Below are 12,575 nucleotides of genomic sequence, written 5' to 3'. Positions count from 1 at the left end.
GAAAGATGGAAGAATTAATTAAAAATATGACTATGTGATTAAGTTATCAGATTAGTTAAAAGATTTTGTGCAGTTCTTACAGCTGAAAGGATTTAAGATCTGAAATGTAGAGTTACTGGCTAGATAAAAAGGATGGATTCTAGGCAGAAATGCATCCTGAGTACTATAGGACTATTCCAGATTTAGAGACAATATGGTTAAACAAGAAAAATATGAGGAGGAAACACCTGTTACGTCAGATCAGGCCAACGGCTGGTGACTAATACTAGTACTGAAAACAGGAGTCAAACTGTATATCTTAAAAGCAGATCCTTTGAAATGAGGCACTGGGGTTTGCAGTTTTCACAAATGTAACTACCTGACCACATGTAGACGCTTCGTTGTGTGTTACTTGACAGGAGAAGTTTAACCCGTGTGCTTGGAGCAGCGTGAGTAGGTATCAGTTCAGAAGCAGGGTAGCAGGAGTTAGATTTTGGAGTAATTATGTGTAGAAAGAAATGAACTTTGGCTATTACATGAAATAAATGGGAGTATCTGTCAACGTGAGCAGACATCATGCAACATGAGCAGAAAAATGGTAATGATACAAAAAGGGGGGTGGGGGGGAATATTTCATCGTGGTGACACAGATATTACGTAATACCCTGCAGGAGCTATAGGCTAGTTCTCAAAGGAGAACTGATCTCTTACAGCCCAGAGGTCAGATTTTCTCTTGATACCAGTGTGTGTAACTTCCATTACAATTGCAGGAATGTTGTATTTAGATCTGAGATGGGAATTTTGGGTTTTTATTTGGAATTCAGAAATGATGAACTGCAGTTGTTTTCTAAATCAGAACTTGAGGAAAAGGCTGTAGTAGCAGAGTTCAGGGCCTTGAAGATTGAGATACCTAGATATAAAATTGGACTGGGTACTGTACTTGAGTGTTTTCTCTGTTTTCTGCAGAAAAAAATTCTGCATATAATTGAAGGTAACATAAAGATAGCTTTCTCATCTTGTTTTTTCTGTTGCTTTTTAATACTCTGCATATTATTACTTGCAGCAGAATGTAGTATATGTAATGTAATTTCTCTTCTGAGACATCTTATCCAAGCCAACAAATTAAAAAGCCTCGTACTGTTTTTCTTTAAACTCTATGTATCAGATGAAAACTGATGGCAAGAAATTAGTTTTCATTCATTCCAAGTCATGAATATCTTAAGATCAAAGCTCAAATTTGGCTTCCAAAGAAGGCATACGTAAACTAATTTTTTAATCAAACCTAATATTAAAATTGTTATTTCCAGAGTTACTTTGCCTGAGTAGACTCAGAGGATAAGATTCATCTCACCTATATTCAGCTTCAGTTAGGTTAAAAGAACATATTTTCTGTTTCATGATAATTAGCTAACCAAAGCTAATCATTAGACTTACTCTATAGTAACCAGACACATACAAAGGGTGAAACATCTTGCATGAATTGGAAGTACGTTTTAGGATGGTTTAAGTTGCTCTCTGGTGGTATATGCTTACTTTTGCTTTCACTCCCATTAACAATAAAGGGAGCTTAAATGGCTCTTTTTAGGCAGCAGAAACTAGGTGAAGTGACTCAGTGATTGCACATTTGGTATGTAAAATATCTCTGGGCTAGTGCTTTGTGTGTATATTTAAAAGCACTGATTTATGATGTGGCAGTAAAAATACATTCATAATACGCTGATGATGTGTTTCAAAGTTGTGTGTAAATACATAATAAATTGTATAGCTGAGTAACCATATTTATTCTGATGCAAAGCTGAGATGCTATAGGATATTAAATTAGTGGACTTGGGAGAGGAATTTTCTGGTGTTATTTCCTCCCCATCCCCCCACCCAAACTGGGCTATATATGCTTTTAAGTAGTCCTAAACAGATATTTTTCAAATTCTGCTAATGAGTGTTGAGAGCTTTTAATTGCCACTGTCCTCAAAAGTGCAAGTACCTTATCTTTTAATCACCTATTAAGTTTATTCCCTAACTTGGCATTGCTTAGAGGCATCAACATAAGTAAAGAATTATTTGCCTACTTTTAATAGATTGTATCTGTGTTTAAATAAATCACTCGAAGTCAGATGAAGCAGTTTAATGTCAAAGTCATTTTCCACTAGTAGCATAATATAATCTTGAATGGAAGCTGGTTGCGTATTCTGACAATTATATAGCTAGAGCACGCATCCGCTGGAGTAGATTTTCTTTCCACTGTTTCTTCATGATTTTGTGGGGGGGAAAAGAATGTTATATGTAGGACTTCTTCATCCGACATTAGAAGCCCCTGAGCCATAACTTCAATGGTGGTTTTTTTCACCATATTTTTGTATATTTTGCCTGTTCCGTATGCTGCTTCCCTTACATGCTTTGAGAATAATTCAGTAGTTTCATTTTTCTAGATTTTTCCCTAAGCTTCTCTGGTTTTAGTTAGTTACATCCTTGGCTGTTGTAATGTCAATAGTCAGCATCAAACTCTTAATGCTGTCCAGCCTACTTTAGTGGTCTTGATTCTTCGACACTCAAATAAGCTGTTCAGCATGTTCTATTGCTCTTTTAGAGCCCAGATGTGCACTGAAAAGTTATTTGAGTCTGTAAAAAACCAATATCATAGGTTTTGTCCATGACCAAGACCTAGTTTCAGTGCGTGGCCAAAATGACTTTTTTTTTTTAATTATAGATTATGTATCTGAAGTTTGTGCTTTGAATTTTTTCTTCTTACTGACTTTTAGAAAGAACTTGAGCTAGAATCACAAGGTGATAAATGGGCTTATCTGCCCAAGTACATACTTGATCTTAAGTAATACTGGCATTCATTAGATGCCTAGTTGATTGTTGCCTAATCCTATCAAAGTTTCTGCCGTTGGGTTTTTGCATTAAAAGCAGATACTGTTGGCACAATCTGTGTTGCATTTAAGCTTCCACAGGACTTCTGTCCACTATTTGTGGAATATCTTGTGTCTCTGGAGCATCTGCTGCTTATAAAAGGCAAGTCTATTTGTCTTTCTCAGAGTTGGGGGTATGGAATTTTTGCTTTGTTCTGGGATTTTTCTTTGTTTAGGCAAAGTGAAAGAGACCCACTAGAGAATATGTTTTTCAACCCAGTTTCTCTCCTGAGCAGTGAGAGATCTGCTCTGAAGTCCCTATTTCAAGTCAGGCAAAGGTGGGTTTGAATGAATGTCTCCAAGGTGAACGTTCAGGGTGAGAGGGGCACCAATATCTATTCTGCTTTTTTTGTTTGTTTTTTTGTCCTTTTAATAAAAGGAACTACAAACATGACTTAGACTTGACTTTGCCCTATCCCTCCAGTATTTCTTCTTGGATTCTATTGGTAGCCTGGTACATGGTCTACATTTGTAAGGTTATGATTTAAATTATCTTACATGGTGGTATGTGGCTTACCTGTAGTTTCACACTTGGGTCCTGAGCCTCATCACTGGTATTGCATTCCAGCTGCTTCACTCTTCTCCCCCTCCGTAGCAAGCAGACTGTTTTCCTTCTCTAGTAGGAACCATGGACACAATTAGTAAGATAGTCATTTCAGAACAGAATCCAACTGCGACTCCCTGAGGTAGTCTTCTAACACTGTTTCAACAGACCTAAAACCCTGAAATACCTGTATGTCATTGTCATATCACAGAGCATTCAGCATCTTCCTGGAGCCTACTACATTCCCATAGGCTGCAGTATAACTATCCTGTTATTTTATGTGCTTTTGTCTGAAGTACCATGGACATTGTAAATGTTGCCTTGGGGTCTTATGCTGAGCCCACATTGATTCAAGCCGACTATTTTCAGGGAAAACAGAGGCAATCTTATTCTAAATCCAGCTACCAGACAGCAGAAGAACCAGGGCTTGCGCCCCAGAATCATCAGCAAAGATGAATTTCAAGTGCCCAACTTATGCTTGGGTATTACAGAACCTGCAGGGGTGGATAGGAAAAGGATGGTACCCTTAGGAGCCAATATCTTATACTCTTCTTTACCTTAAAGATTGATTCCTAGCTGTAATTGAGATGAAGGGTAGGGTTTGAGAATCAGTTCTCTCTGCACTGCAATGAAAGCCTTAAAAGCTATGAATAGAACTATTGTTAAGGTACCTTTAAAGCTCTAACGCACCGAGTTCCTGTGAAAGTGCTGTTTCGCATTACAATTAAGCTGATCTAGCTGCAGCTCCTTCTCATCATGCGATACCAGCTCCTCCTTCATGCTTCATGCCTGATCTAGTGATCAGATGGTGGCATGAGAATCAGATCAGCTCGTTCTCTGGAATACAAACCAGGGGAAAGAGCAGGATTCCTCCCCCCACCAACCCATAGTTATAATGCTTTGAGTAACATGAAAATCTGTGATCATCAGCTCATATAACTTGTCAAATTCTCTTTTCCAACAGTGTAAAAGGCTGACAGAGCATTAAAATTTGCTACATCATGAGAACTTTTTGTTGGAATCTAAAATCGTAGCTGGTTTGTCCTTTACTGGATCCAGATGAGGCAGTCCATAATTTTACATAGTTGCTCTCTTGCAGAATAGTAATATATCTTGTTTGTATTATTGTACATTTACATTGTTGATAAAGCCTTTTTTAACTGAATAGGAAATGAACTTAATTTCTCTTACTTTGTTTGCAACTTTCAAGTACTTCTGTTAACATGTCTAGAAAATACAGGGAACAGTTGGCAATACTTGGAAATTAAGAAAAGAGATATAAGTAATTTTTGTAAATTGAAGTAAAATATTAGGCTTTAGTTTCTTGCATATAACTACTCAAATTTCATCAATAGATACTCAGAATTTGCTGTTTACTTTTAAAATCCATTTTATTCTTTACCCTAAATTCATCATGTGGCTGAAAATACAGTGTCCTTCTTAGTCGTTAGTCACGATGACAACACTGGGAGAAGAGTTGCAGGTCTATGCCCCGGTATCTCAGCAGATCTAAAGATTAAAGCAGGCCAGCAAAAGCTTAACTTGGAAGAGGAGTTTACTGCTAAGTGAAAACAGTTAAGGTGTGCTAAATGTTGTGGAGGATTTAGTACTGTGAAGAGAAAGCAGAGTGCTGATGATGTTTTCTGACCTACAAAGGTTGTAATCAAGCTCCCTCAACAGGCAGAATAGCTTAGCTTGCTTTGCAATTTTGCTTCTTTCTTTTACCAGGAACCTAATTAATCATTTAGAAGTAGGCACATCAGTTGCTTTTGAGATCAATACCTGTTCCCAATCTCTAATTGGCATGTGTGCATGACAATTCCTCATCTTAACTGTAGTAATCTTGAAACAGGGAGGCATGTTTTTTTGAAGAACTTTGAGTTCTTGAATCACAGAAATTTTTTATTGTAGTTTGGGTCTTACCTTTTGAGACCATTTCTACCCATCTAGACTTGTTTCAATATCAGTAAACAGACTGTTAATCTTTGAGCAGGCTCATTTAAAAAAAAAGAAAAAAAAAAAGGGTTTATAGTACCTAAAGTTAATGTAGAATTAGACAACCACTTCAAAAAGCATAATTAAAAAAAAAAAAAAAAAAACAAAGCTAACAGTATTTATATTAATTTCAAAAGTAACTGGGAATAATTTTTATCTGAAATAAATTTTTCTCATTTTTAGCATGAATCTAGAGAAACGTTACTGGGATTCAATATGGTGAATTACCGAGCATGTAAGAATTTGTGGAAAGCTTGTGTTGAACATCACACGTTCTTCCGTTTGGACAGACCACTCCCCCCTCAGAAGAACTTTTTTGCACATTATTTCACTTTGGGTTCCAAGTTCCGGTACTGGTAAGTGCTGATTTGAAATATATGGGAAAGAATGTAGGAGAACAGGCAACTCATCAATAAACATAGGGAATTATTTTGAATCTGTATTAAAAGGTGCCATAACTCAAGTAACTTTTGAATCCCGCAACTGTTCTCCTCCCCTGTTGACCCAAGTTTCAAATGTTGTTAGTAATTTTCTAGGATATCTTGGAAATAAAATTATTGTATTATTAGCAGTCATTATTGAGCTAGTACTCTGAGATTGTCTCACAAGCTGCATTTCTTCACCTGCTTACTTGCTGGGTTATGTTTATCTTAAAAAATGTTGTCTCAGAACTTCAAAGTCTTTGGCCTGGTGTTTTTGAAAACTGATGGATCTCAGATCTTGTGTGCAGCAACAAAACAGACCTAAATAAAGATCAAATAGAAATCAATGAAAAGAAGCTCTAGTAGGAAGTAAAGCGCACTTAAGCTAGATGCATACAAATAGGCAACTAGGTGAAGACAAAAGACCTACATGTTCTGCACCAAAACCAGAAGTTTAGAAAATAAGGATGAAATTAAGTCCATAATTTTTAGGCATGAACTTGACGTAATAGGCAAAAAGCTTGGAGGTGCAAAGAATGACTGTGGAATAACTGTAATCCCCAAGTATAATTTCTGTTCTAATGATGGAGTGGGTGGTTTTTAAAGTTGGTTTTTAAAGTGTTTTATGCTTTTTATAAAAAAAAAAATCTTAGTTAAGTAACTGAATTAACTCTGCAAGTAATGCAGAATGCCGATAGTTTAAATTGTGCCTGAAGTAGAGAATAATGGAGCTACTACTAATCGTCCATCTAGAATGGCAACAGTGCCTGTGACGTACAAAGGGAGATGGTTAAAAGCTAGAAAACACAGTAACAGACTATTTCTGTTATACTTGTGAATTGCATAAATGTATAAAGAGGAAAGTAATTCAGTGGCTAAATTTTTATACCATGTGTTTTTTTGACCAGTGTTCACAGCACCCATTTGAGAAACAGCATTCGGTGATCCCGAACAGTGTTTGAGACTTGGTTCAATGTTGTTGTAGTGAATTTGAGGGAACTTTTTCATTTCTGCAAAGATTTTGAATTTGAATCCTTGTGGTTACTATTACAGAATAGCTCTTAGATGATGATATTCAGCTTATATTAATGTAAGATGAAAAGGGAAACTGCATAAAAATGAAGAAGGTCATTAAAGTTAATGAAGCAGCCAAAAGGCTAGAATTTCTGCAAGTAGTTTGAGAGATTGTTTAGGCAGCATAACAGTAGTAACATGGCACACAAGGAGAGGTTAAGGGCACTGGGCTTGTTTAATCTGGTGAAGACAAAGCTGAGGGGGAATTTAGAAGCAAGCCTAAAGCTACTTCAAGGGCAGTTTCAGAAATGATAGAGCCAAACTTGTGCTAATAATGGCAGGTGATAGAACAAGGGGCACCAGCCACAAATTTCGCCTTAAAGATTCTAGCTGGACATTAGGAAAAGTTTTTGGTTTGTTTTTCTAGAAGGGTAGTGCATTACTGGAACAAGTTACCCAGAGAGGTTGCGGGATCTCTATTTTTGGAGGCTTTCAAAACTTGGCTAGACAAAGCCATGGCCAGACATGACCTAGTGTTAGCAGGAGATTGGACTAGAGACTTCTAGCCAACATTTCTGTGATTAAAACGAACTAATAAAATACTAAACTGCCAGGGCTAGACAGAATTATCTTCAGTTCTGAAAGAAATCAGACATGAAATTGTTGAACTATTAAATGTATTACATAATCTGTTATATCCGTTGGACTAAGATTCTAATGCAGCAAATTTTAAAGCAAGGGTTTTTTTAAAAAAAAGAGCTTCCAGGAGGGATCAAGAAGATTACTGATGAGAAAATCTGACTTCTTCTGTACACTGTCCTTGGATTTTCAAAGTTGTTCTAATAGTATTCCTCACCAAATACTCATTAAAGAAGTTAAACTGCCAAAACAAGAAGAGTTTTATTGTATATTAGCAACTCTTCTAACCAGATGGGAAACAAGTAGGTCCATTCTTCACAGCAAAGGAAGTTACCACTGAAGTGATACAGGTTTTTGTAGTAAAAGCTGAAGTTGAGCGTAGAAAGTTTCGGTGGTATGTTGCAATGATGGGTGAGTAGGCAATAAAATGGTAGATCAAGTTCCGTGTCCAAAAATGCAAAATAATCTACACAGGGAGAGAAAAGAGGAGGAACATCAATTATAAATAAGCTATTACTGTCTTGGAGCTTTGTAGTTAGTTCTCTGAAAACGTTAAATCAATTATTAGTAGCGGTTAGAGAAAGGCAAATACAATGTTAGAGTTATTGCAAAGGAATAGAGGAAAATATAGACCGTTTACTGCTTGTCAGAATTAAAAATGTATAACTCCAGGAAGTTAGCAGGCAGCAGGTTTGAAAAGAGAGATTTCTTAGAATCGCAGCATGGTGGAAGTTGGAAGGCAGCTCTGGATACTTGTCTAGTCCAATGCCCTGTTCAAACAGGGTCCACTATAGCAGGTTGCCTAGGTCTATGTCCAAACGAACCAGGTTTTGAGTCTCTCCAAGGATGGAGACTCCACTCCATCTCTGAGCAACCTCATCCAGTGTTTGACTACCTTCACAGTAAAAAAGTTTTTCTTTTGTGTTTTTTTTGTTGTTGTTGTTTTTCCCCTCTCAGTTTAAGTAGGATATCTCATATTTCAGTTTGTGCCCATTGCCTCTTGTCCTGTCTCTGGGCTGACTTGAGAAGAGTCTTTTTACTTCAGGCATTTATACACACTCATTTGATCCTCCTGAGCCTTGTCTTCCTGAGGCTGAACAGTCTGAGCTCTATCAGCTTCTCCTCATACATCAGATGCTCCAGACCCTTAATTGTCTTAGTGGCCCTTTGCTTGACTTGGGGGACCCTAGAACTCGACACAGCACTGCAGATGTGATCTCACCAGTGTTGAGTAAACCTGCTTTCCAGCTGGTTGGCCCTCAGCCTGTGCATGGGGTTATTCTTCCCCAGGTGTGGGTCTTTGCATTTCCCTTCACTGAATTTTGTGAGATTCCATTTGGCCCATTTCTCCAGCCTTCACGCATCCAGTAGTTCTGTAATATGAATATGAAAATAGCTAATTATTCTTTCATTTCATAGTGTAAATGTCCCTGTAAGGGACAGAAAAGAACAGAATTTTAAGTATCAATATCCTTTTAGGACGTGTATCCTCCGACTCTGTGCCTTGGTATGGAGTTACAAATGGGGAAGTGGCTGCAAGAGGGAGTTTTGCTGGTATCTTGCCACCAATTCTTAACTGCTGATAAACACTCAAAAAAAATTTGTATTTTTTTTTTTAAATAGAGATTATGAAATATTATAAAGGATCTTTGATTTGACACCAAACATCTGGTCTTATATGAAAAGTCAGCAAGTTCCAAGTTCTAATCTTGGTTTTGACAAGTTGTGTAGAAGAATACAATCCTGATGTGCTTATCATCTAATTTCTTCATGATGTTTTGCTGAACTAAGTAGCGACTTAAGTTATTAGCAATTCAGGGAATAGTTTACAAGGAGTACAAAGGAGATGCTGTAACTTTTGATTGTGGCTATGACAGGAAAGATTATAGTGTTGTTATCCAAAGATCCAAGCAGAACTTTCGTATTGCTTTGGATAAGAAGAAGAAGGAAGAGAAGAGAAAGCTTTATGTTATGCCTAAAATTAATTGGTCTCTGTTACAGTTAGGCTCTAGTGGGGAAGAAGACCTACACTTACCCAAATGCTGTCTAAAGTTATACTGTACTGAAGCTAGCGCAATTGCTTGAGCATGACTGAAAAGAGAATTTGGGGGTTTTTTTGTTGAGGTGGTTCAATTTTAAGCGAGAAATTGTTATCCTAAGTGTGTTGCATTTAGTGGTTTTGTTTTGTTTTGTTTTCCAGTGGGAGAACAGAGGTCCAGTCTGTGCAGTATGGTAAAGAAAGAGCAAACAAAGACAGGGTATTTGCAAGGTAAGCAATTTGTATTTGTATGGGATCAGTAAGTCTTCTGTTTGTATTTTTTAAGATATTATGGGATCATTGTTTTCTGTTTGCAAAAATGTAAAATAAAGAGCAACTGTTGTTGACTGTTGCTGGTGGCTTGACTTAACTATATTAAGGAGTTTAATTTTGATATGGGAGGGTGTCTCTTTGGGGCAGCCAGAAATGGGGGAGAATCTTAAGACGTAAAAGTTAATAAAGGCATTCCTTAATAATTCCCCCTACATATATTTCCAAAATTCAGAATTGCCTTCCATCTGTTTGTTGTTACATGTACTAGCCCTCTTTGTGTTGTCTTTGTTGCAAAGAATGGTCTCTTTAACTATTCCATGAAAATATTGAGTTATTGGTTATGTTTTATCCCTGATAATAACCTACAACTGTACACACGTATTTCCTTTAGAATAAGGTACTGTGAATGTCTGATTTGGTGCGAACAGCTATATCACTATAATCCCAATGAGGTATTTTACTATGAAAAAATTTGACTGGTAGTGAGCTGCTTCTGTCACAGAGTAGTTGGCTATCATAGAATCTATTACTTAATTGTGTTTCAGACTCCTGAGGGGTTTAGTGATTACAAGAAAACAGTCAAGACATAGATTTAGTTTTTCATTCAGAAATGATGATACAATATTCAAAAGTAAAACTGCTGCTGCATCCGTTTGGCAGTCTGCTCTGATCATTAATAGAAAGAATCCTTATGAGCAGGGAGCGTGCTCCGTGCTTTTTTTATGTTTATACTTTTACTGAGATGGTGAATGTCTTTTAGCATAGTTACCCCTTAAGGAACTCTGGAGTTCAATTTTATGCTCGCAGACTTTTAGTACCTGCTAACAATGTTTTTCAGAGCATTGGTTAATTCTGCCTTGATTCCCTGCCCTTCCCCGTCTGTGTCCCCCCCCCCGCTCCCTTCTTTCCCCCTGTGCAATGTAATATAATTAGAGTTTTTAGCTGGGCACACCGTAGATACCCAGCTCCATATTAGAATTTGAGGGCAGAAGTGCTGTGATATGTTCAACAGGTAGATTTTTATAAGACCAATTTGCTCTGTGTGCTGTAGAAGTATTTTTTGCTCTATTTAACTTACTTTGGGAGCCTGGTTAGATTTTTACTTGGGGCAACTTTTTTAGCACTCAGAAGACTCAACACTGACAACTGAGTTTTATTTATTTAAATGACAGTTACGAATCAGTTAAAAACTATTTTTCTTGTTGCACTCCAAACTTGGTAATTCCCCACAAGTAAGTAGGGTGGAGGAGAGCTGATGCTTGGTTTTGACGAGTATATTTATCGTTTTAGAAACTCTTATTCAGTAGATGGCACTCTTCCCTTTGAGTCAAAACTGAACAAGTGGTGCTGGGGTCACTTATATTTTGTAATACATACCCTGGATAAAATTGAAAGCCATGGCTAGAATTGCTCTGATGTTTTCTCAAATCTTTTTGGCTTTTTTTAGTTAATAAAATACTTGGCTCTTCTGTCTTCAGTAATGTTATTTTCCACTGTTGCTTTTAGATTAAGGAATACAGCATTCATCCTCACCTTTGGAGTTGTTTAGTAATGTTGATGACTGATAAATGTCTGAGGCATATATGTATATGTCAGTGAACTGAAATTAATGGCGTATTGTAACAAATACACCTCGAAAGGCTTTTAATAGATTGTCTGTTTCTTCCTCTGTCTTCCCCATCACAGTGTGCAGTTAATGCATTTTCAAATTTAAAGACTTAATATTTTCAAGGATGAAAAAACTTGAAATACAAGACACATCTAGAACACCTTGTGGTTCAAGAAGCTTAGTCTAAGAACATTATCTCTAACTCCTTGTCTTCTAAACATTTACATTTCAAGTTGAAATACTGAGTAGATGTTAGCCCTTTTGTATTCATACAGAGGATAAATTTTGCTTTTTAAGGTTTTACAGGTATATGTGGTTTTTGTTCCTGGAACCTGCCTTTTTCTTTCTCAGTGTGTCTTTCTCAAAGTCATCGTGTTGTTGAACAGCTTTTTAAGCTGTCAAGCAGCGGGCTTGTTTTAGTTGCTTTTTAAAGTTCTGCTAGGTATTGGTTGCCTTTTGCTATGAAACCAGTAGCATGCTAGCATTACAATCAGGTCTTTCTTGAGAATTAAGTGGACGCATAAAAAATTTAAGTAATTACTGTTGCTTTTATTATTACCACATTAGAAGATTTATTCAAGATTAAAAAAAAAAGATGCTTTCAGGATTTTTTCTAGAGCTATCCAGATTTACACTCTGTTTTCTTATCAATATCCCACTAGAAACTGCCTTACTTGAGCTAATACTGTCTAAGCAAACTTTTGAATCATTTAATTGTAAGAAAATAACACCAATAGTTACATTGAGATGTTATTTGAGTGGTCTATTTGTTCTAAGTTGGGAAATGGTGCCACAAGTAATGATCATCTAACCTTTGCACACTAAGCGGAACATAGATACAGAGCACAAGACATGGAAATAAAATTTCTTAACAGCCATTTGAATAAAACAAGCAGCCTACAATTAGCAAGCTTAGCTGTTTGTCCTCAGGATCTAACTTTAAAATTAGCTGAAGTACTATTCATGGATGTTTTTTTTTTCCCCAAATCATAAAAACATTTAAAAATTAATTTAAAAAAATGGAATCTATTACTGTGAAGGAGATAGTCTGTAATAAATTTGATACATATTGTAGATGGTGTTTTCTTAATCTTTATGCAGCACTAACTTCAGCATTTAGAAGACTGTTGCTGCAGTTGTTTAGATTTCCCCC

At 36.7% G+C, this 12,575-nt stretch overlaps 1 protein-coding gene across 1 annotated transcript in view; it reads left to right on the top strand.

The window, feature by feature from the left end:
* LOC104075238 (tyrosine-protein phosphatase non-receptor type 4) overlaps window positions 1-12,575 on the top strand; it is a gene marked incomplete at its 3' end in the record, with an annotated part of 46,030 nt that overhangs the window by 27,662 nt on the left and 5,793 nt on the right. Inside the window, exons 11-12 of the mRNA XM_009575668.1 lie at window positions 5,611-5,783; window positions 9,703-9,771. Of these exons, the coding sequence (XP_009573963.1) occupies window positions 5,611-5,783; window positions 9,703-9,771 (242 nt within the window). The remainder of the gene's footprint in view (window positions 1-5,610; window positions 5,784-9,702; window positions 9,772-12,575) is intronic.

This window comes from Fulmarus glacialis, unplaced genomic scaffold (genome assembly GCF_000690835.1).
Source record: "Fulmarus glacialis isolate BGI_N327 unplaced genomic scaffold, ASM69083v1 scaffold15404, whole genome shotgun sequence".
NCBI lineage: Eukaryota > Metazoa > Chordata > Aves > Procellariiformes > Procellariidae > Fulmarus > Fulmarus glacialis.
Note: the sequence above shows the minus strand (reverse complement) of the source record. Positions and strands in the feature narration are given on the sequence as shown.